The 25,638-nt window shown below is 43.8% G+C and overlaps 1 protein-coding gene across 3 annotated transcripts in view; it reads right to left on the reverse strand.

Annotated features, from left to right (window-relative positions):
* Positions 1-25,638, reverse strand: part of LOC135404385 (zinc finger protein 462-like) — a 117,806-nt gene that overhangs the window by 26,568 nt on the left and 65,600 nt on the right. For all 3 annotated transcript variants that reach the window (XM_064639111.1, XM_064639110.1, XM_064639109.1), the window contains 2 exons: positions 10,104-10,365; positions 7,460-7,596 (listed from right to left, as the gene is read on the reverse strand). In XM_064639111.1, coding sequence (XP_064495181.1) covers positions 7,460-7,596; positions 10,104-10,365 — 399 coding nt within the window. The remainder of the gene's footprint in view (positions 1-7,459; positions 7,597-10,103; positions 10,366-25,638) is intronic.

Raw genomic sequence — 25,638 nt, forward strand, 5'->3', positions numbered from 1 at the left:
GAAAGCAAGGCTCCACCCCTACCGTCTATGTTATCCTTCTCTTCTCCCTTGACCTTGGGGAGCAGCTGGTCCTTGCTACTCGATGACACTAATGACTTAAATTTACGTGTATTCATGTCAGTGAGCTTTATCTAAACAATTAACTTAAAAATTGCAAAGTGATTTGAATTTAAAACATCATTGATGTTCTAACAATATTTGACCACTTTAATAGTTGTCAGTCATCGCATACTCCACCCCCTCTATATTTGGCTAGTCATTTATACACTTATTGTATCTGAGCAACTGGCAAAACTGAAACAAATATGAGTCCTATCCAAAAATTGTGAAACTCAGCTTTGGCTTCTGTACACAAATTTCATTCAAGTTCAGCAATGCCCACAAAGTCTACCATGTACGCACTGTAAAAAGATGACATGCTGTGGAACAGTTTAGCAAAAGGACTAAGGGGACCTCTTTTCCATCCCTCCCCAGCATCATCTCTGAAGAAATGTATTCACTTCTTTAGACTGAAACATTTGGGCTATTTGAAATACAAATCTAAGATTAAAGAGAAAAGCAATTAATGCACTAAATATTTAGAGTATGTAAAGTCAAAGCAGGCATACATTTTGCTTACAACATGAAAAAAAGTGCACATGTAACACTCTAAAGACCTTATATATGAAAATTTACTGTTTCAGAGAAACAGATGACAATTATATGAAATGGAAGAAAAAACCAATTATTTATACCATGAAAAAAAGTAAAATAATTACTAAAAAACAAATGCATTAAGAAATATAAACAAGAATCCCTAATATTGATCTTGGTGTGTTGTGTTCGGTGCTGGAAAAATATCAAGGCATTTCATGATGGGAAAATTTGCACAAAAGGATAATAAAAACTAATTGCACTGCCTGGTCTAAATGAAAGGCCAACAGCTCTGCTGGGCAGGGAGCAGGAGTTCTGTCTCCATTATGGAAATTTCAAGAGCTCAGGAGATTTGCCTGTTATGAAGGTCAAGAGAAACTCAAGAGCCAAATCTCTTCTCAGTGTTTGCCTGTAAAGTAGCTACTGGCTTTGCAATTTCCATTTTTACTCCCTGCTTCAGCCCACAAAGGATGAATTGTGCTTGACCAACCGGACTGCCTTCTATGATGAAATAACTTGCTCAGTGGATAAGAGGAGAACTGTGGACATCATCTACCTTGATTTTTAGCATGATCTTTGACATGGTCTCTAACAACACCCTTGTTGACAAGCTGGCAAAATTTGGACCATAAAAATGGGCCACAAGATGGGTAGAAAACTCTCTACAGTGAGCCATCTTTTGAGGTAAGAAAAATCAGACTGGCAGCTAGTCATGAGTGGAGTTCCTTAGAGGTTGATTCTGGGTCAATATCTTTATAAATGATCTGTATGACAGTATTGAATACACCATCACCAACTTGCAGATAACACCAAACTGGGGGGAGGTAGATACACCAGAAGAAAGAGCAACCTTACAGAGACCGTGACTGGTTGGAAGATTGGGCCAAGAAGAATTAATTGAGGTTTAACAAAGAGAAATGTCAAGTCCTGCACCTAGAACAGAACAATCCCAAGCAGCAGTACAGGCTGGGGTCTAACTGGCTGGGGTGGAACTCTGCTGTAAAGTCCTTGGGGATCCTGGTGGGCAGCAAGCTGAATATGAAACAGCAGTGTGCCCTCGTAACAATGAAGGCAAACCAATCCCAAGGTAGTCATAGAGAAGATGGAGGTACTGCATAAGGATGTGTGGTGACAGAAAAAGAGGCAATGGGTACAAGTTGCTTCAGAGGCAATTCCATCTGGATATAGGAAAATTATTCACCATGAAAACAATTAAAACATTGGAATAGGTTATCCAGAGAAGAAGTGGAATATCCCTTGATGGAAATATTCAAGACTTGGTTTGACAGGGCCCTGGATAACCTAATCTAAGGTCCTGCTTCCAACAAATAGTTGGACCAGATGTTCTCCAGAAGTCTCTTCCAATGTAGACTTTTCTATGATTCTATGAATCAAAGTTAAATCAGTCTGAAGAACTGATTGAGCAGAGTAGGTGACACATGATAGAAGGCTCTCAGTGGCAAACTGGCAACATCCTCCTGGCCATAACAATAATGTTGTAGCTCAGTAAGAATCAACTTCTGTAGCTATTCACTAAGAGACAAAGAGTCTTCATTTCAACTGCATGCTGCCAAATCAAGGACTTGCGATGTCACCATTTTGAAAGCTATAATGTAAGTTAGAGATCTAAAACTGTTTTTTCTCTTTGCTGGAGGGATTTTTGCATAGGAGAGAAGATAATACAGAATCAAAACTTTCAATTTTCTGACTTTATACAACATACATTTTATACAATATATTTTTATTTATTTATATTTATATTTTATATATATTTATAGATATTATATAATTATTTTCATTTATATATTTTATACAATATATATTTTTATGCAATATACTGCTTACTCTACCTGGAGAACAAATGTGCTTAGACCACAGCTTGAGACTGTCCTTATTTTATAAATCCAAATGGCTACAAGTAAGGAAGGCTATCTGAGACTGTGCAATATCCCTCAGTCCTGTCTGCACAGCAGCACCTTCTTTCTGTGCACATTAACTCCATCAAAATCTTCTGCATTAGCTGCCACAATTAGATACAATAGATTTTAGTCTGGATATATACACCAGAAAGAAAAAATTTAAGAATGGACCTTAATTCCTTTACAGTCTGGGTGCTTCATGACTGCTAAAAATCCCTGCCCTTCCCTTGCGGTCTATAAAACTCTTTAAAGGCTAAATTTTCATTTACATTAAATTCTTTATTCTGTTTTACCTCCCTCAACATCCCTTCCTATTACAGATTTGTTTCAGCAGCACAAAGGTTTTGTGCAACTCAAGCTATAGCTATACAAAAAAACAGGTCTGGTGTCACATATTCAGGGGGTAACCACTTCTACTTCCTACCATTTGGTCAGAAACAGCTCTGTAAAGCTAGCACAACTGCCTTGAACCCATGAAGTGCTACTCCACCATTGCATCTCAGCATTGCCTACTTTTGCTGGAAGTTTGCCTAACCAGGCCCAGTAAGATCTCTCTCTCTCTCTCCGTTTATTTGCATTTGAACTGTCAGACCTTCTCCACTTTATCTTGGGCACAACCATGAACCAGAGAACACTATCTCACAAGATATTGGCACCTAAGTCAATATTTGGAGCCCCAGGGTTTCTGTTCCCGAACCCCCACCCTGCCTTCCAAACCTACCTTTTCTCCAGAGTAATCCTGGAGCATACCCTAAATCTGGACAAAATACAACATTATGATACCCTCAAGGATAAGCTTGCACCTAAGTAAAAGCACCTCTTGAACCCTTACACTTAGTAAGACAGCTTTGTTATATACTTTTGTTATATCCTTTTTGGGTCCTTGAACAGTCCTTAGCATTTTTCTCAAATGCTCCTTCAAAATAGCCTTTACAGCAGAAAGAAGTTTGAATGACATACATCTACTTCACTGCTTTGGTATGGGAAGGACCCTAAGTAACTAGCATTGAAAAGTGGTTTGCTATACAACAGATTATGACAGTGGTTGCAACATCAGAAGCTCCTCCAAGAAACATGAAACGTGTTTGCTCATCAGCAATACAATACTCAAAAACTCTGTCCAAACTGCAAGCAGGCAGAACACTATCCAAACACACAGATTTGAATTTTGACAGTCAACAGACCTACAAGTGTGATAACTGTGGGCAGGTGTACTGGGTTTGGCTGGGGTACAGTTAATTTTCTTCATAGTAGCCCATGTGGTGCTGTGTTTTGGATTTGTGCTGGAAACAGTGCTGATAACACAAGGATGTTTTTGTTATTGCTGAGCAGGGCTTGCACAGCACCAAGGCCTTTTCTGCTTCTCACACAGCCAGTAGGCTGGCGGTGCACTAGAAGTTGGGAGGATTTGTTGGAAGAATAAAGATTATGTGTGAACAATTTCTATTGCATTTCTGTGAGCCTTGCCAGCCCTGTCGGCGCTCCCACTGCACCACCCGTGCCCATCGTTACTGCCTGCCCGCTCATGCCCGCGCCCATCACCACGCCGCTCTATCTACCGCTGCTGCTATCAGCTCTCCCGTCCCCGAGTTCGACATCGGATTACAAGGACGGAAAGAGGGACTCAGAGAACCAGGCGCAGCTGCAAGAAAAGCTTTGCAGGCATCTGTAGCAGAATCGATTCCACGGCCTCCAGAAACTCCATTTCAGGGAGGGGGGAGGGGATGGGACCGTGCTGGAGGGATCTGTAAATCTGCTGTTTGAGAGATCAAGGGCTAGTGAGAGTGGAGAGGGTCCGGAGCAGAGATAGAAAGGAATTCTGTGACATGCTATGATAGAGAGAAAATTTAGTTGTTAACTCCTAACGCATTTCCAGTTATAACAGATGTGGGAGACAATAGAAGCTATTAAGCCTTAGATTAGATGTTAAAAGAAACTAAATCTATAATTACTCAATATGAGTTGAGATCGAGTTATACTACATCTATGTTACAACATTTCTTTTCTTTTACGTTAATAACATCCTGTGACATTACAATCATAACTAATATGTTGCTTTCTCTCCACCAGTCGTTACAGTTTTATAGCTACTTCATCTTTTGGAGCTCATAGCCTGACACTACAGCAAGAGAAAAGCAGTGAATTGACAATCAGAGCTCTACTCCTTATCCTCTAACAAAGTCCATTTAGTACTATTTTGATCCTGACAGTTACCCTAACCCGAAAAACTTCCTTCCTCATTGTTATTCATGTTTTGAGAAACTCCTGACTTCTCTACATCATGTCTTTTTTTCCAGCTTTCTTCTTTTCTTTTCATCCATATATTTTACTTTATACTTATTAAAAAAAAAAACTACTTTTCAACTGAAACAGCTTTTGTAGCACAGTTGTGAGTTGTAATAAGAAAAGCAAAACATAATTTTATCAAAATTATTAGAAGATGTAGATAGTGTACGACATGCCCTATTACAGAATAGAGATACTATAGAATTTTTGTTATTAGCATAAAGGTATTTAGTAAAGGGATTAATGATTTAACAGTTCTTGACACACTTTTGCAAAGCGAAAGGAGGGAGAAAGGGTGTCAGCCCCCTTGATTAACCTGCAAAAGTGTTTCATGTGTTAAGTTTTTTGCACACAGGTGTTCTCTAGCTATCTGCATGATGGATGAAACCTTGGAAAGAAGCTGATACTTCGGAACAAGGTTGATGTTGTTCCTGCAGGTGACTGTGACAGCACCAGAAGCTGTTGTAGCTAACAGTTGTCTTAATATTATCAGAACACAGTTTTTTGAGCACAGTTTTTTCAGTATTACAAAAGCACAATTTTTAGTATTATGAGCACAATTTTTTCAATATTTCTAAGGCACATAAATCTAGAAGTTAAGAAGCACATACATTATAGAAGTTTAGAATTTAAGAAAGTGTGTTGTGTGAACTTTAGATTATTCACTATATATTAGTAAAAGAAATTTTATCTGTTTGTTTAAGAAACTTTAACATTATAAGGTACTAGAGAATTATTATAGTTTTTTAGTTTATAAAACACAGTGATATGGAACTCAAAAGTATGTTTGTGTGAAGGTATGTTTGACAGTGGCCACTGTGAGAGTTTGTATGTGTGTATGTGTGTGAATGTATGATGATTAATGTGTTTTGATCTCACAAATACACAAACACCTTTAAATAAAAACAGAAGACACATAACCCAAAATTGAATGGAGTTCCATTTCCAGAAGTGTTTTACACAAATTTATACAAATTTTTAAGAATAAACCCTGAATTTAGAGAAGCACTTTTAAGCAAAATTTAAGAGCACAAACCTTAAGGTCAATAGGTTATTAAGTTTGTTAATGGTAGTGGTATCAATATATGTAGTTGTGTTTATTGAAATGTTATAGGTACAATAAGAAATGTTACAGAAATGCAATTTAAATTGTTCAAAACTTGAAAGGGGGATTTGTTGGAAGAATAAAGATTATGTGTGAACAATTTCTATTGCATTTCTGTGAGCCTTACCTTGGCATAATTGGGTGTGGATAGTAAAACTAACTGCGTAGCTAAAATATGGCTACAGGGGCTGAAGTTAGAACAAAAGAGGTTTTTTGCCAAGGTCAAGGAGGAGTTTTTGGCAGGTGAACAAGTTTTCTTATCTCATATGGCCACCTGTTGCAGTCCAATTAGCAGTAGACAACAAAGTATGTTTTCCTTATGTATCCAATACTCTGTGAACAAGAATCACACGTCTGAGTGTCATAAGCAGTATATAAGGTGTCTTTCTTCTAATAAAGCCGACATTTTGCCGATCAAACTGATCTGTGAGCATTCTGTCCGTACCCCTCCATCAACAAGGAGACACATCTGGAACAGCTGACCCCAACTGGCCAAAGTGATATTCCATCCATATGATGTCATGGTCAGCAATAAAAGCTTTGGGAAGAAGAAGGAAGGGGGGAAATGTTCTGAGTGATGGCATTTGTCTTCCCAAGTATCCATTGAACAAGATGAAACCCTGCTCTCCTGGAGATGGCTGAACACCTGCCTGCCCATGGGTGCAATGAATGTATTCCTTGTTTTGCGTGCGTGGTTTTTGGTTTTCCTATTAAACTGTCTTTATCTCAATCCATGAGGTTTCTCACTTTTACCCTTCTGTTTCTTCCCCCCCATCCCACTGAAGGGGGAGTGAGCGAGCAGCTGTGTGGGGCTTAGCTTCCCACCAGTGTTAATCCAGAACAGCAGGAATCTCAGCCGAGGGCACCACGAAAGATGTCTCTTCTGAGCTTGTCTTTAGTTAACAGAATAGGAATCCCTAATCCTACTTTTAGCTCTATTAAAAGAAAAAAAAAGAGGGGGGTAATAAACATCCTAATTTTTGTCTTGTTCCTAAGGACAGGTGAGGAAGGTGTTATGAAGAGAAAAATTTCAAGCAAGGAGTCAAGGAATATTTTAAAGCCCCTAGAGTTAATTGATACATCCTACCACAGTGTTTATGATAGTAAGCACTTTAGAAACACATACATAGGAACAACTTTGGCCTAGGTCCAAGTTGTGAATTAGTCTAAGTAGGTGCTTGGTGACTGTCCTCCCAGACAAAAGGTGCCAGGACAGAAAGCTCTTGCTGTTTATGGAGAGCCCAGGGAGGCCCACCAAGGGTAAGGGCTATCTTTCCTGGGGGAAAGGGCTGTTGTAGAGGAAAAGCACAAAAAGAATTTTAAATCTGGCTTACTTCTACATTGGAAAACTGTATTTCACAGAAAAGAAGTAAGATGTACTAGGGCCTAGTGCCTGATCTATTCAACATATCTGACCTCACATACAGAGAAGAAACTTAATGGATCAATCTGAAAGAGTGGTGTTAAGTTCAGTATTCTCTTTGTCGGATATAGATATATACAGGGACATCTTTACCTCTGTGCAGAACTATATGATCAATCATGTTACGTTTGTATTTGGTGTGATATAGGCAAAGAGGACAATGAAGTTCTTTGGGTCCTTCCTCAGGATCTGCCGAATGTCCAGCTTCCACGTGCATAGTAAAAGCAGATCTGTGAAATGGGAGGGAGACATGGAAGCAGTCAGAAGAGGTGTCTATGGAACACTGAAGTGTCACAGCTCTATTACAGAAGTGTTGTATAAAATGGTATAGATAGCACTCAGCCTTCTCTCCATAAAGCCATATGGCATTTCATCAGGACTATTCACATAAGCATAGGTATTTGCAGGCTCATATCCCTAAGTAACTGAACACACATTCTGCACAAGATATTCTTTTGCAATAATTGATCTATAGTCACATTGCTACAGTTAAGATGGCAAAAGTATTTCCAACTTTTGTACTCATTATTTGCTTGCCTTTGACAAAGAAAGGCATTTTAGTAAATTGAGTAAAATCATTTCAACTGTCCTAGACTTTGAAGGGTAAAAATTATTTCTGATGGCAAAAAAAAAAAAAAATCCTCAACGTCCCTCTTTGTAGGACCAGCCCCACAACAGCTAAAATGTTGATTTGAGATATGAAATCAACTTGCACCTACAGTAAAACTGACACCAAGTTGATAAGTTTGAAAGACTTAATCCCAGAAAGTTTGAGACATCACAATAAAGAACACAACACTTTTTATGTAACTATGAACATATGTAATTACAGATTGATTTAAGGTAATTTTGTTTAATCCTAGTAGAAGAAAAGGCTACTCTTGTATGAGATCTCTAATGTCCAGCATATAGATCCGTACCAAATACAATGGGTGAACAATTGGCTGAAGAGTCAGGTTCAAAGAGTTGTAGCAAATAGGGTAACATCTGGCTGTTGGCCAGTCACTAGTGGAGTTCCCCAGGGCTCAATTTTAGGGCCAGTTCTCCTCAGTGTTTTTATCAATAACCTGGACATAGGAGTTGAGTATACACTAAGTAAGTTTGCCAATGTTATTAAATTAGGAGTAGCTGTTGCTTCCCTCAAGGGTAGGGAGACCTTACAGAGAGGTCTTGATAGAGTAAAGGGCTGGGCAATCACCAACTGTATGAAATTTAACAAGGACAAATGCCGGACACTGCACCTGGGACGATGTAATCCTGCACATATGTATGGATTGGGGGACAAGACACTGGAATGCAACCCTGCAGAAAGGAATCTGGGGGGTTTGGTCAACAGTAAGCTCAATATGAGTCAACAATGTGCCCTGGCAGCCAAAAGGGTCAACTGTATCCTGGGGTGCACCAGGCACAGTATAGATAACTGGTCAAAAGAAGTGATTATCCCACTAAACTCAGCATTGGTATAGCCTCACATTGAGTATTGTGTGCAGTTTTGGTATCCACAATATAAGACCAATATAAAAATATTAGAATGTGTCCAAAGGAGGGCAACAAAGATGGTGAAAGGACTAGAGGGTGTGACTTATGAGGAGATGCTGAGGATACTAAGTAGCTCAAGTTTGTTCAGCTTAGAGTAGACTGATAGGTGCTCTCATTGCTGTCTACAACTTCCTCATGAGAGGGAGTGGAGATGGAGGTGCTGATGTCTTCTCTCTGGTGTCCGGTGCTAGGATGTGAGGGAATAGCTTAAAGCTGTCAGGGGAAGTTCAAACTGAATATTAGGAAAAAGGTTCTTCACTGAGAGGGTGGTTGGTCACCGGAACAAGCTCCCCAGGGAAGTGGTCATGGCCCCAAGCCCATGAGAAGTGTTTGGACAACACTCTTAGATATATATATAGTTTCACTTTTAGGTTACCCTGTGTGGACCAAGGAGCTGGACTCCATGATCCTTGTGGGTCCCTTCCAACTCAGGATATTCTAAGATTCTGTGATCCTAACAGAAAAGGTTGAGCATTATTCTTTAACATAATAGCTTTGAGACCTTGAATGTTTGCTAAGGAGGCTATGACTGAGGGTTCAAAATATCAGAAGGAAACTGAGAAACAGCACAACTACATGAACCTTTTTTTCCCTAGGGAACATGGCTAAACACCTCCCCCCCGAAACTTAAAATTTTTCTATGTTTAATTGGATTTGCTGAAATGTTTCTATATGCTGTCAGACACTTTGGAGTATGCTTGATATTTTAGCCAGATAAATTGCAGGGGGGTAGGGTAGGGATTATGAGAGCTTTCTTCATAGAGGGAATAAAAATTCTATAACCTACCTAGAACATTTGACTGCCTCATACTTCATGTTAATTGTTCATAAAATATGCCTTATTTCTGTAGAGAAAACTCCTCATACTTGATGGTGACGACCAGCATCTAATTACAAATTGTGAAGGGGAAAAAATCCCCACTCCTTATACTGTTTACTGTAGTGGGTACGGTTTACTACAAGTGTTTCTCCTGCTTTCCTTTTCAGCAGATTTTACAGGCTGTTGTAGGAATTAAGAAAAATAATTACATGGATGCTGCTGTGATCTGGTATGGTATTTTCCATGTTTCTTTCCCTGGTCACCATTGGCCATGTGTCTCTTAGTTACAGCCAGTTCTCACAAAGACTCCTGAAGTCTTTTGAAGTGCTAAAAAAATCCCTTTAGAAGTTCAATTTATTTGTTTTGTACAATACTTACTTAAAGCCTGTATAAAAGGAACAATCTTTGCACTTGAAGAGTTTTTTCCCTCCATGCTTGTCACGGTAATGACGTCGAATGCTCTGTATGTAACCCGAGGAGAATTCACAAAATTCACAGTTAAGGATAGCTTCTGTTTTTTCCATTCCTGCAGCACTCCCAGAAAGTGGGATTTGGCTGATGTTATTGTTCCTGTACAGAGCTGCAGACTGGTAGTGGTTCAACTGTTGCTGAACATCAGGAGGTTCCGAGTATGAAGAGTCTATAAAGAAAGAGAAGTTGTCATTCCAGGTGGGTCAATGAAATTTAAAAAGATTCTAGGTCTGCTCCAGCAGGCAGCCTTCAGAAGAGATAAGAGGATTACCATTCCTTCATTTAACCTGATTTGTATTCTACAGTGTAAAAGGCAGTCACTTGAGATCAGGCTTTTCAAATCTGATCTGGGGAGGGACAAATATATGAGAGTAACCTATTAAAGACAGAAAGAAAAAGGAAATGGATAGATTATTTCCCTCCCCCTTATACAACCCAACAGAAGGCTGCCATACCATTTTAATGATATTTTTAAAACTCCCACAGACTAGATGATATGTTTCAGCATACAAACTGAAAACTAGAATATTTTATTAAAAAAGAGAGGGGAGTCTTGGACGTTTCCCAATACAGTGATTTGAATGTGTGTGATATATAAATAATCATGATTTGTGAAACAAATGGGTGATTACATCAAAATAAAACAAACGGATTGTAAAACTTAATTACACCCCCATAAAGAAATAAAACAGACCCTCACAAGGTCAAGAGGCCTAAAATCTCCTTACAATCCTAAGAATAAAATATAGTAGAACTTTAAATCTTTAGGTGACTGTTCATCCAAGAATGCATGAATTATGACTGGTTGTAGAGATAACCATTTAGCTTTAGCTGTAAGAAAACCCATATATTAAATACTTAGCAAAAACCTGTAGAATGTATATGTATATGATATAATTAATATGCATGAAGTAGCTAAGATAATGTGATGGTTTCAGTCTAGACCTTCCTGGAAACCAGCTTGTAACCAGGAAGGAACTAGGAAGATGACCAAGGAAGTATTCCATGCTATTCCTTTACGTAACCTAGGGTATAAATAAGGCATTGATAAGAGAGTTCACTCTCTTCTCTTCCAGCGAGGTTGGAGAACGGTGGTCCCTGTCTGGGCCTGGCTTATCTGGAGCTGAGGCCTACAGTAACTGCTGTTATCGGCCACGCGTGAGGGGGGAGTGCTGGGCCGTGTCCAGGCGTACTGCTTTCTTTCAAGGGAAGTGGTGAGCTCTTGCCAATTCTTCAGCTTTGCTGGGTTTTTAGACTGTGTAGATCTGTTTTATTATTTGTCCCTTTTCACCCTATTTTATCCTTTTCCCTTCTCCCTTTCCCCCTCTTCCCTTTGACTTCGGGAAGCTATTTGGGATCATAGATTCATATATATAATTCTCATTGTATATCTCTGTTTTATACATAATATATACATATATTTTTTGCTAGAACTTTGGCTGCCTGGTTTTTCGTTTTTTTTTCCTTCCCTCTCTGGGAAGGAGACCCTGTTGTCGAGTTTCGGAGATTTGGCAGGAAGCCAACTCCAAACTTGCACAACAATTTTGGTGTCAGAAGTGGGATATTTTGGTTAAGTTTGGCCTGTTTTGAAAACATTGTCCGGGAAGACAGCCAAGCTCGGTGTTATTTTTCAAACCAAATCTATTGTTTTGGGAACAGGTCTGGGAACACTGCCAGAGTCTGGGAAAGCAGCCAAGAAAACTTTGTTTATATAAACAAAGGGTTGTTTTAAGAACGAGAAGAAAATAATAACAACAACAATGGGTAGTGCTGGCTCTACCTTCATCAGCAACTACCACAGGAACTCTGTAGGTGGCCCTAACAATGACCCCGAAATTGGCATTGCTCGACGGTCCTATAGGGCAAGGGTTCTTCTTTTAAAGACCATCCTACCTATTTCCTTGCTGATTTTAGCAATGTTTGTGCCCGTTCTGAGTTATCCCATAGGGAAACGCCCACGCCCAGAGGACCAATGTTGCCAGTACTTTTCTTTTCGTAATCTCGACATCAAAGGCCTGGTAAAGGAGATCCCCATGGTTACGATTGGACCCAATTATTATCTAAATTGTGTGGCAACCATGCTGTTATTAATGAAGATAATGGAAGTGTTGCTTAAAATTGGAAGAATGGTGTTGTATTGCTTTCCCTGTTGCAGGAAAGATCGCACCTCAAAGGAGATCGCTGGAACTTTGGAAAGGGCTGCGGACAGGCCAGTCCCCGGGTGGCATGGAGCTTGGGTAGATTTTGGTAAATTAGTAGGAAGTGTGTCACCTCCCATTAATTGGGAGTTCACACCGGAACAGATGTTTGATTCCGGTAAGATGGCCCGTTGTCTAACAGAAGGGTGCTTCTCCTACAAGGATCCGAACATGCGATTCTCTGCTTTGTGCTGGGGCCTGGCTAATGCTTATCGAGCTGCTGTAGACCACTTTCAAAAGGTTAAGGTCAACACAGAAACCCAAACCACGCCACCTGAAACGAGTGATGTCCCTGCTAAGTCCACAGAAGTCGGGGTCCAAACACAACTTAAAGTCAGTGCCATTTCTACTAAGTCTACTAGAACTGGGACTCAACCTAAAATCCGGAAAGTCATTGTTGCCCCCATTAAGAAGAAGAAGACGTGGGTAAGGGAGATCAAAGAACTTACAGAGCCATCCCTGCTACCGGAACACATAGAAGAAGAAGAAGAAAAAGAAGAAGAAGGAACAGAGGAACCTATTCAAACCATGCAGGAAGTAGTTGATGAAGGAGCGACAGCAACAGATGAAGAAGTGGCTACAAGCGAGGAAGGAGCGGCAACAATGATCGAAGGAGCGACTGCGAGAGAGGAAGAAGTGGCTGTGACCGAGGAAGGAGCAATTGCAACAGAAGAAGCAGCTGCCGGAGAGGAAGAAACAGTTGCAAGGGAAGGAGCACGCCCAAAAGAACTAGGGGCGCGTCCAAAGGAAAGCAGAGTAGTATCAAGAGAAAGGAAGGCAACAGTACAAACGGCCCGTGGTATATTGTCACTTGATGATTTATACCCTGACTACACATTCAGTGTTACAAAAGATGCAAAGAAAGGGCCAAAGTATCCCCCTCAACCTGAGAGAGAATCATTTCTTCCCCTTCAGACCCAACCTTCTCTTGGAGGCGTGGATGATTGGAGGAAGCCCTTATCTTGGCACCCGAGAGACTACTCGCTACCTCCACCGGCTGGGTATCGTGAACGACATAGAAGTCCATCTCCACAGCGTGAACGACATAGAAGTCCATCTCCACAGCGTGAACGACGTAGAAGTTCATCTCCGCGGCGTGAACGACGTAGGAGTCCGTCCCCACGGTATGAAAGGCGTAGAAGTCCATCTCCACGCCATGAACAACATAGAAGCTTATCCCCACGGCATGCCCAGTCTCCACCTCCACGTGAGAGATACAGAGAGGAGGCAGGAGCGGTTCCACGTAGGAGCGGAAGAGTAAAGAGGGAGGTGGAAAAGATTCTACGTGGGAGAGATGGACAAGAAATAATGCAAGAAAGCGAAATTACACAATCACTGACCACAAGAGAGCTTAGAGATTTACGGAGAGATTATATGCGCTTGCCTGGTGAACAAATCCTCGCCTGGCTGGTGCGATGCTGGGACAAGGGAGCTGATAGTCACATAATTGAAGGTGACGAAGCACGACAACTGGGATCCATTGCCCGAGACCCTAAGATAGAACAAGAAATGGGAAGGGAGAAAGCGGCATCCAGTCTTTGGCTCCGAATTCTTCATGCTGTGAGGGCGAAATACCCGTTTAAGGAGTCCCTGAAGAGTTCTTTGAGAAGGTGGAGGACTGCGGAAGAAGGCATCCAATACCTACGGGAATTGGCCATGCAGGAGATTGTCTACTCTGATCCAGAATATTATGACATCCAAGTTCCCGAGAATGTTCCTTGCACACAACCAATGTGGAAAAAGGTAATTCAAGGTGCCCCTAAACCGTATAGGTATTGCTTGATAACCGCATATCATCCAAAGATGGATGAACCAAGTGTGGACACCATGTGCACTTGGATGAGAAGCATTGAGGAAAATCTGGAAGACCCCTTCGACCCTCTATACCGACACCCCTATGATAGGGAAAGAATGGAGAGAGATTATGAATACTACAGATATGAAGACGACCTTAGAGACAGAGATGACAGAAGGTATAGAGATTACAGAGAGAGGCCGATGGAACGGTCACGGCGGGATCGACGCAGACAACCTCGACCTAGACCTCGATCCTGGTCTCGATCTCGCTCACGATCTCCATCATTCACGCGTCGAAGGAAAGAAAACCCCAAGCGTCGGTCACGTAACCAATTATGGGCATACCTCCGTAGTAAAGGAGAAAACATGAAGAAGTGGGACGGTGAACCCACTTCCAAGCTTGCCGCTAGAGTGAGAGAGCTGAAGCAAAAGGACACGGACAAGAAAGTTGTCTACGTAGTAGATGCAGACTTCTTGGAGAAGAAACTGCGATCGCCAAGGCACAAAAAGAGGGAGGTCCGCTTTGACGATGGCAAAAAGGCCTCTAAGAAGTCAAAGTCCGACGATGAATACTCTGATCAAGACCAGTAGAGGGGCCCTGCCTTCTGCCAGGAGAAGGAGAGGGACCAAGAAGATAATCGAGTTTACTGGGCTGTGTGGGTTCGATGGCCTGGCACATCGGATCCTCAGAGATACCGGGCCTTGATAGATACTGGAGTCCAGTGTACTTTAATGCCTTCGGAGCATAGGAGTACCGAGACTGTGTCCATTTCTGGAGTGACAGGAGGGTCTCAAGAGTTGTCAGTGGTGGAGGCTGACATGAGCTTGACAGGAGACCAATGGGAAAAGCATTCCATTGTGACGGGGCCAGAAGCCCCTTGCATTCTCGGCATGGACTACCTGAGAAGAGGATACTTCAAGGACCCAAAAGGGTACCGGTGGGCTTTTGGAGTAGCCACAGTGATTGAAGAGGAGTCCAAGCAATTGTCTACCCTTCCTGGCCTCTCAGAAGACCCTTCCATTGTAGGACAACTGCAAGTTAAAGATCAAGAAGTGCCAATAGCCACGACAACTGTACATAGACGACAGTATCGGACGAATCGAGATGCTGTGATCCCTATCCATAAGATGATCCGGAAGTTGGAGAGCCAAGGGGTGGTCAGCAGAACCCATTCACCCTTCAACAGCCCCATTTGGCCTGTACGTAAGTCTGATGGTGAATGGAGATTAACCGTGGACTATCGTGGCTTGAATGAAGTCACGCCGCCATTGAGCGCTGCTGTACCAGACATGTTGGAGCTCCAGTATGAGCTGGAGTCCAAGACAGCAAAGTGGTACGCCACCATTGACATCGCAAATGCATTTTTCTCCATTCCCTTAGCAGCGGAGTGCAGGCCACAGTTTGCTTTCACCTGGAGGGGCGTTCAATATACCTGGAATCGACTGCCCCAGGGGTGGAAGCACAGTCCAACCATCTGCCATGGACTGATTCAGGCCACGCTAGAGAAGGGTAAGGCTCCAGAACATATCCAATACATTGATGACATCATTGTATGGGGGGACACAGCAGAAGAAGTGTTCAAGAAAGGACAGAAGATCATTCAGATTCTCCTCGATGCTGGTTTCGCCATCAAGAAGAGCAAGGTCAAGGGACCTGCCCGAGAGATCCAATTCCTAGGGGTGAAATGGCAAGATGGACGACGTCAGATACCAACAGACGTAATCAACAAGATTGTAGCAATGGCTCCGCCCACCAACAAGAAAGAGACCCAAGCTTTTCTGGGAGCAATAGGCTTTTGGAGGATGCACATCCCAGAGTACAGTCAGATTGTGAGCCCTCTTTACTTTGTGACCCGTAAAAAGAACAATTTCCAATGGGGTCCTGAACAACAACAAGCTTTCAGGCAAATCAAGCAAGAAATTGCACATGCCGTGGCTCTTGGACCAGTCAGAACGGGACCAGATGTAAAGAATGTGCTCTACACTGCAGCTGGAGATAAAGGTCCCTCCTGGAGCTTCTGGCAAAAGGTGCCTGGCGAGACAAGAGGGCGACCACTGGGTTTCTGGAGCCGAAGCTACAAAGGTTCTGAGGCCAATTACACCCCTGTGGAGAAGGAAATCTTAGCAGCCTATGAAGGCATACGAGCAGCTTCAGAGGTAATTGGTACTGAAGCACAGCTCTTCCTGGCACCCCGATTACCAGTGTTGAGCTGGATGTTCAAAGGGAAGGTGCCCTCTACACATCATGCCACCGACGCCACGTGGAGCAAGTGGATTGCTTTGATTACGCAACGTGTCCGTATCGGGAACTCGAATCGTCCTGGCATTTTGGAAATCATAACCAATTGGCCTGAGGGTGGGAACTTCAGTCTGGCAGAAGAAGAAGAAGAGCCAGTGAGTCGAGCTGAAGAAGCTCTGCCATATGATAAGCTGCCAGATGAAGAAAGACGCTATGCCCTTTTCACTGATGGTTCCTGCCGTATTGTAGGGAGGAGCCGGAAGTGGAAAGCAGCTGTTTGGAGTCCCACCCGACGAGTGTCGGAAGCCACTGAAGGTAAAGGCGAATCGAGTCAGTTTGCGGAACTCAAAGCGGTCCAATTGGCCCTAGATATCGCAGAGAGAGAAGGATGGCCAAGGCTCTACCTGTACACCGACTCGTGGATGATAGCCAATGCCCTATGGGGATGGCTAGACCGGTGGAAAAAGATGAATTGGAGGCGTAGAGGGAAACCCATCTGGGCTGCTGATCTGTGGCAAGACATCGCTGCCAGAGTGAAGAAACTAAATGTAAGAGTCCGCCATGTGGATGCCCATGTGTCCAAGAAGCGAGCTAATGAGGAACATGCTAATAACGAACAAGCAGACCGAGCTGCACAGGTCAAGGTCTCGCAAGCAGACCTAGACTGGCAGCAGAAGGGAGAGTTGTTCCTAGCTCGATGGGCTCATGATGCTTCAGGTCATCAGGGCCGAGACGGCACTCATAGATGGGCACGAGACCGAGGGGTGGATTTAGCGAAAGATATTATCTCTCAGGTTATCCGTGACTGTGAAACCTGTGCTGCTATCAAGCAGGCAAAAAGGTTTAAGCCCCTGTGGTATGGTGGACGTTGGGAGAAGTATAAGTATGGAGAGGCCTGGCAGGTTGATTACATCACATTGCCACAGACCCGCCAAGGTAAACGCTATGTGCTTACCATGGTGGAAGCAACCACCGGATGGTTGGAAACATATTCGGTACCGCATGCAACAGCCCGAAACACCATCCTAGGCCTTGAGAAGCAGGTCCTGTGGAGACATGGCACTCCAGAGCGAATTGAGTCAGACAACGGGACTCATTTCAAAAACAGTCTAGTGGCCACTTGGGCACAGGAGCATGGTATTGAATGGGTATATCACATTCCATATCATGCACCTGCTGCAGGAAAAGTAGAAAGGTGTAATGGACTGTTGAAGACGACTCTAAAGGCACTAGGTGGGGGAACTTACAAAAATTGGGACAAGAATTTAGCCAAGGCCACCTGGCTAGTCAACACCCGAGGCTCTGTCAACCGAGCTGGTCCTGCCCAAGCAGAGTCCCTCCACACTGTAGATGGAGACAAAGTTCCAGCGATCCATCTAAAAGGTATGTTAGGTAAGGCCGTTTGGATCACTCCTCCCTCAGGCCAAGACAAACCCATTCGTGGGATTGTCTTTGCTCAAGGGCCTGGATATACCTGGTGGGTTATGAGGAAGGATGGAGAGATCCAATGTGTGCCTCAAGGAAACCTAAGCCTGGGGAAAAACTAATTCTGTGCCTTGAGTTGTATTTTACAGGAGACCAGACACCAGACGGAAAAAAGACCCGAACAAAGCTGATACGAGAATCCAAGGATGGCCGATGATGACACAGCCCAAACCAATGACCCAGCCCTAAACCGGAACTGTGATTATGACGAAAGGGCCAAGAACACAAATCGAGTTGCTGGTGGTGCTGATCTTCAATGACAGACAACAGCCTTCGAGAAAAAATAAACATGGACTATATATGTATATATGTATATGTGCGGGATAGAGACGAACACAATATATAGGTGTTACGTAAAGAAATAGTATGGAATAAGGGGCGGAGAATGTGATGGTTTCAGTCTAGGCCTTCCTGGAAACCAGCTTGTAACCAGGAAGGAACTAGGAAGGTGACCAAGGAAGTATTCCATGCTATTCCTTTACGTAACCTAGGGTATAAATAAGGCATTGATAAGAGAGTTCACTCTCTTCTCTTCCAGCGAGGTTGGAGAACGGTGGTCCCTGTCTGGGCCTGGCTTATCTGGAGCTGAGGCCTACAGTAACTGCTGTTATCGGCCACGCGTGAGGGGGGAGTGCTGGGCCGTGTCCAGGCGTACTGCTTTCTTTCAAGGGAAGTGGTGAGCTCTTGCCAATTCTTCAGCTTTGCTGGGTTTTTAGACTGTGTAGATCTGTTTTATTATTTGTCCCTTTTCACCCTATTTTATCCTTTTCCCTTCTCCCTTTCCCCCTCTTCCCTTTGACTTCGGGAAGCTATTTGGGATCATAGATTCATATATATAATTCTCATTGTATATCTCTGTTTTATACATAATATATACATATATTTTTTGCTAGAACTTTGGCTGCCTGGTTTTTCGTTTTTTTTTCCTTCCCTCTCTGGGAAGGAGACCCTGTTGTCGAGTTTCGGAGATTTGGCAGGAAGCCAACTCCAAACTTGCACAGATAAATACTAAATGTACCCTGTAGTAGGGGTGTGCAGATTTGGGAAACTGGTCCCATTTCTGTCACCCAGCCGGCTGCTTGCTTTTACCATATAATAAACTCTTATTCGAAACTTATAGAAACGCGAGACTTTGTTTATCACATGTGGAAGTTAGGAATTCAGCTACTTTGTCCTATATAATCCACAAATGAAAGCAAAGCACAGATGGAACTTCAGTGCAACATTCCTGAAAAGGAAAACATAACATGATTTTAAAAAAGGATATAAAGCGTACCAGCCACATCCTGGTTTTGATACATTTTTAAAGTATAATTCCCTGAGGTAGCATATATATGAATTCTTTAAAACACATACTTGATGGAAATTAATACCATTAATTCAAACCAATTAGTAAAGAGAAACAAAAGACAAACATGCCTGTACAGTTGTACAGCACTCAGTGTGTGGACTTCATCTGTCTTCAAGAGAGTAAAGTGGTTGTTTTATTTTATCACTGCCATATAGTTATATATGCTTTAGAAATGAAAACCAAACCAACAGCAACAACAAAAAGTAGCAAAAAAAACCAAAACATAGGGAGGAAAATGTCTCCAAGCTCCCCAGCTTCATCATCAGGTTTACAGCAGACATGAAACCTTCTTGTAAAATGATTCAAGACTTTTTTGTTTCTTCTGAGTCATATGAGCAGGGACTGGAACAGGATATATTTATCCTTTCTTCTCATTACTTCTACAGCAGGTTTGCTCACAGTGAGTTCTAACAGCTGCTTCCAGCCTGCCATGAGGAAAATGAAAGCAACCGGGGGAAAGGAAAAAAACACGCTTCACACCAAAATTTTATCCAATTAAAATACATGGCTCTTCTGCTCAAACTTACTTAAGAAATTCACAGGCAGTCAGTGGTGGTTGGAGAGGCACTTTGTGTGTATGTGGGTGGTATATACATCTCTGAGGGGAATGCAGCCTGTGGGCAACCCATGTTGGAGCAGACACACAAGTGAGGCAACAGCCAATTATTAGGAACTGCAGTATTTCAGCCAATCGCAACCAATCCTATAACTGACATGGTTGCACAGGTTGAGACCTGACAGAAACCCCACAAGAGGCCTTAGGAGCACCTGAGAGCAAACAGTGGAAACCCTCAGCCCTGCACCCAGACTGCATGTTGTGCAGCTGGATCTACTACATTGACCCATCCAACTTTGTACTGGTTCATACAGAATCATGCCATCTTTCCTGTAGGCCAGGGAGGTCATGTTAGAAACCATTATGATGACCCATTTAGCTTCTCTCCTGGACTATGTTGTCCCTCCCATGGAACAGGGAAATCATATCACTTGTTAACATCAATTATATCTGCAACTATAAATACTTTAGTATCTGAGCCCATTTAGTTTCCACACTGCCAATTCAGTCTCAAACTGCAGCAATGAATTACTGCAGTTTGCTGGTATGCTTACTGGAAAACCAAAGGTAGTCTTAGTGACTCAGTAAGGGGTGGAGAGAGACAATATTTCCAGAAGTGCCTAAAAAGCAATTTGGCCATTGTGAAAAATTTATCCAGAGTATAGGTACAATGACTCACACAAACTGTCTGTCAACTCTGCTGAAAATTATCATCTCTTTCAAAAGAGCCTACATATATGAAAGGAACTCATGGTCTCCACTAAAACGGAAAGCAGAAAATGTTAGTTTCATACATGCCCAGATACCATAGGTTCATACACAGGGGAAAAATATATAAACTCCCTGCTGAAGCAAAATGAACATTCAAGTTTTATAGCATGGAATCACAGTGTCATAGGTTTTCTTGTTTTAAAGAAAAAAACCTCTGCTTTGAATTTTTTCCCTTTACCACTGTGAAAGAAAGGTGTTGAGCAAGGGAGGAGGGAAGAGCTAAGCCACATACACACAAAGGACTGGTTAAGTAGCCACACATTCCAGATAAATTGCTTCGGAAAACTGTGGGGGAGGTGGGTTTTTGTTTGGTTGGGTTTTTTTTGCTCTGGGAGGGGACTTTACCTTCTGCCCGAATCTCAGGAGTTGTGTATGGGAGTAAGCTGCGAGTTTTCACCCCTGAACCCCTCACGTCCTGTTTTGCCCACGGCCTGGGTGCCCCTTGGAACTGCCAAGGACTGGGGGAACTCCTGTTCGTTCTCCACTGAGAGAGTCCCTGTGGGGCCGCACCCCACCTCTGCTGTCATGGATACTGAAAGCATCTTGTGAGTTTTTTCCCTTTCTTCCTGGGTCTCCCTGCTCTCTGCTGGACGGACTGACACTCCTGTCCCTTGCTAGCTGCCGCTTTAGTGGCCGACGGGTGGAGGCCCACCTTGGGGTCTTGAACCACACGCATGGCTAAGATCCTCCATTTGCCATGTGGGGTTCGTCTGCAGCGCCCCCTGCCGGCCATCAGAGAGCAACTGCAGCCTCTGCTCCACCAGATATCAAACAGCGCCCCCTGCTGGTCCTGGTTAGAGTTGCATCGAAAGGTGAAAAGTACTTAATTTTTTAGTGGGAATTTGGGTGCAGGATTGTTGTGGTTTTTTGCTTGTTTGTTTGTTCTTTGGTTGTGTTACCTATACACATATATATATGGAGAAAAGGCAGTCTAGGAGATTCCTAGAGTGTATAGAGAATAATTTCCTGCTCCAGCTAGTAAACGAACCTACCAGAGATGGGGCCCCACTAGACCTGCTGTTCACAAACAGAGAGGGGCTGGTGGGAGATGTGGTGGTCAGAGGCCGTCTGGGGCACAGTGACCATGAAATAAGAGAGTTTTCAATACTCAGGGATGCAAGGAGGGCCGTCAATAAAACCTCTATGCTGGACTTCCAGAGGGTGGATTTCGGCCTATTCAGAAGACTGGTTCATAGTGTACCCTGGGAAACAACCCTTGAAAAAAAAGGGGTCCAGGAGGGATGGATGTGCTTCAAAAAGCAAGTCATGAAAGCACAGGAACAGGCTTGTCCCAGTATGGACGGCAGGAGTTCTGGAACACATGCAGATGATCAATATGAGCAGCGATGTTCAATTTATTGTTTAAATGAGTTAACTTTTATACAGTTTAGTTTGTTCCGGGTACATGCTTACAACAAGGTGATTGGATAGCTCAGTCTGTGCACGCATCTCATCCTTTCAGTTCATTGGTTCTGAAGCTCTGTCCACGCGGCCTGACATCATTCTTGCCACCCAAAGTCCCTCCTATCGATCCGCCTTTAGGGGCTTTCCGAGATTCTGCAGGTGTCTCTTTATCTCCAGTTTTCCCACAACTTTCTACTATAAACATACTATTTTCTCATACCTTAAAACTATAAACACACAGCTAACAAGTATAAACTCACATAGTTTCACACAGTCTGCAAGTATAAACACCACACAGCTTGCAACTTCCAAAGTCATGTCAAGCAAGGCCTACAAAAATGCAGAAGAAATTGTTCACACAATTCTGCTCTCCCAACACCCCAGTGTGCCAAAAGGCGAACCGGTGGAGAAGACGACCGGTCTGGCTGAACAGGGAGATTTTGAAGGAAATTAGAGTAAAGAAGAGAGCCTACCGATTATGGAAAAAAGGACTGGCTACTCAGGAAGAGTTTAGGAATGTAATCACGTCTTGTAGAAAGAAAATTAGGGAGATGAAGGCACAATTTGAACTCAATCTTGCCACTTCTGTGAAGGATAACAAAAAGTCTTTCTACAGATACATCAATAGCAAAAGGAGGGGCAAGGAAAACATCCATTCTTTATTGGACATGGGTGGGAACATAGTGTGGTGGGGGGCTACGGGGACTTGGAACAGTGTTAGACTGGGCGAAGTATCTGTAGCTAGACAACTGAAGGAGTTTTCTCCACCGTGAGTGGGCAGCAGCAGAAACAGTACTGACCGGACAGACTGTGACAGAAAGCCAAGAGATAAGGAACAAGCATGCAGCAATGCAGAGAGAACTCCTGCAAGGAGAGAGAGAGAGAGAGAACCAGAAGCACAGAGAGAAATAAACTCTACCGAGAGAGTTGGGGTAAGAACTGAAACAAACTCCCCAAACCCCTCTGAGACCTCCTAGAGAGGAGGAGGAGATGGACTCTTACTTGAGAGGAGTCTTGGAGTGCTACAGCACCGAAAAGAGAGGAGCTGAGAAGCTCAGGTTTCCCGGAGCTGGACTGGGAGGGCCGAATGGAATGCAGAGGAGGGCTTCGCCCCCCCCCCCATTGCTACCAAGCTAGCAGCCTGAGATCAGAGCACGGGAGCTCTGCAAGGGAGTTTGAATCCCCTGAGGATAAGGACCATCACGAAGGCTTCTGCACTTCATTGATATGACGTGATGAAGCGACCTTGTCCTGGTGAACGCAGCGACGGAAGAGAAAGACCCTCGCCTGGAGTCGAAGGGCCGAGAGGGGCTTGGAGATCCCCCCTCGTGTGTACTGGCAGAGATCCAGCTACAGCGGCTGCATGGAAGGAGAGAGATTGCTGCCCTAGAGAGACTGTTGCTCTGAGAGTGGAAAGGATCTCTTCCTTCTTCCCTCCTGGACTTTTATTTGTAGAGAGAAGAGATTCGATTCATTGTAAATACTGTTTTATCATAGAGGAGATAGTTAAGATTGCATATGATGCATTATAACATTTATTTGTACAGTCATTGTAATATAATCCCTTCCCCCCATATTGAGTCTCGTGTTTTTGGCTGGAAAACCCATTTCACACTGGACTGAGATGTGGGAAGGGGGGTTTGGACTCGAGAATTGGATTTTGGGGCTCTCAAACCATTACACATAGTTATCAAAGATGAGGAAAAGGTTGAGGTATTTAACACCTTCTTTGTCTCAGTTTTCAACAGTAAGACAGGTTGTCCTGAGGGCAGCTGGCTTCTGGAGCTTGTAGACAGAGATAAGAAGCTGAATAGTCCCCCTGTTATCCAGAAGGAAGAAGTTAGTGACCTGCTGAGCCACTTGGATCCTCACAAGTCTATGGGAGCAGATGGAATCCACCCAAGGGTGATGAGGGAGCTGGCAGAAGAGCTCACCAAGCCTCTCTCCATCATCTACCAACAGTCCTGGCTCACTGGGGAGGTCCCAGGTGATTGGAAGTTGGTGAATGTCACGCCCATCCACAAAAAGGGCCGGAAGGAGGACCTGGGAAACTACAGGCCCGTCAGCCTGAACTCAGTGCCTGGCAAGGTTATGGAGAAGATCATCCTCAGTGCAATCACACGGCACCTACAGGATGGACAAGAGATCAGACCCAGCCAGCACCAGTTTAGGAGGGGCAGGTCCTGTCTGACCAACCTGATCTCCTTTTATGATCAGGTGACCCACCTGGTGGATGAGGGGAAGGCTGTGGATGTGTCTGCCTGGACTTCAGCAAAGCCTTCAACACCATCTCCCACAGCATACTCCTAGAGAGGCTGCCAACCTATAGCTTGGACAGGGGCACTCTCTGCTGCGTTAGGAACTGGCTGGAGGGCTGGACCCAGAGAATGATGGTGAACGGTGCTGCATCCAGTTGGTGGCCAGTCACCAGTGGTGTCCCCAGGGCTCAGTGTTGGGTCCAGTCCTGTTTAATATCTGTACTGATGATCTGGATGAGGGGATTGAGTCCACCACTAGCAAATTTGCAGATGACACCAAGTTGGGGGGGAGTTTTGATCTGCTGGAAGGCAGGAGGGTTCTGCAGAGGGACCTGGACAGACTGGAGAGATGGACTGATTCCAAGGGGATGAGGTTCAACAAGGCCTGCACTTTGGCCACAACAACCCCCTGCAGCGCTACAGGCTGGGCGCAGGGTGGCTGGAGAGCAGTCAGGCAGGAAGGGAGCTGGGAGTTTGGATTGACAGGAAGCTGAACATGAACCAGCAGTGTGCCCAGGTGACCAAGAGGGCCAATGGATCCTGGCCTGGATCAGGAAGAGTGTGGCAGCAGGGCCAGGGAAGTGATTCTGCCCCTGGACTCAGCACTGGTGAGGCCACACCTGGAGTGCTGTGTTCAGCTCTGGGCCCCTCAGTTCAGGAAGGATATTGAGGTGCTGGAGCAGGTCCAGAGAAGAGCAGCAAGGTTGGGGAAGGGACTGGAGCACAAAGTCCTGTGAGGAGAGGCTGAGGGAGCTGGGGTTGTTCAGCCTGGAGAAGAGGAGGCTCAGGGGAGACCTCATAACTCTCTACAACTACCTGACAGGAGGTTGTAGCCGGGGGGGGGTTGGTCTCTTCTCCCAGGCAGCTATCAGTAAGACAAGAGGGCATGGTCTTAAGCTCAGCCAGGGGAGGTTTAGGTTGGATATTAGGAAGAAATTCTTTACAGAGAGGGTAATCAGGCATTGGAATGGGCTGCCCATTCTCCGTCCCTGGAGGTTTTTAAGATAAGACTGGATGTGGCACTTAGTGCCATGATCTAGTAACCACTGTGGTAGTGTATCAAGGGTTGGACTTGATGATCTCGGAGGTCCTTTCCAACCCGGCTGATTCTATGATTCTATGATTCTTTAATAAAGTGGCTTGGTGAGCTCTTCTGGCAGCTCCCTCAGTAACCTTCAGTGGATCCCATCTGGCCCTATAGCCTCGTGCATGTTTAAGTGGATCAGCAGATTTCCTTCTGAATTATGGGGGGTTCATTCTGCTCCTCGTCTCTGTCTTCCAGCTCAAGGTGATGCCTTAAATACATATTATATAGATTTTAGTATAGCTTTTAACACATTTGGTATAGCTTGCTAGTGCCTTTGGCCTCTTAGCACCATTGTA

Source organism: Pseudopipra pipra, chromosome W, assembly GCF_036250125.1.
Source record: "Pseudopipra pipra isolate bDixPip1 chromosome W, bDixPip1.hap1, whole genome shotgun sequence".
Classification (NCBI taxonomy): Eukaryota; Metazoa; Chordata; class Aves; order Passeriformes; family Pipridae; genus Pseudopipra; species Pseudopipra pipra.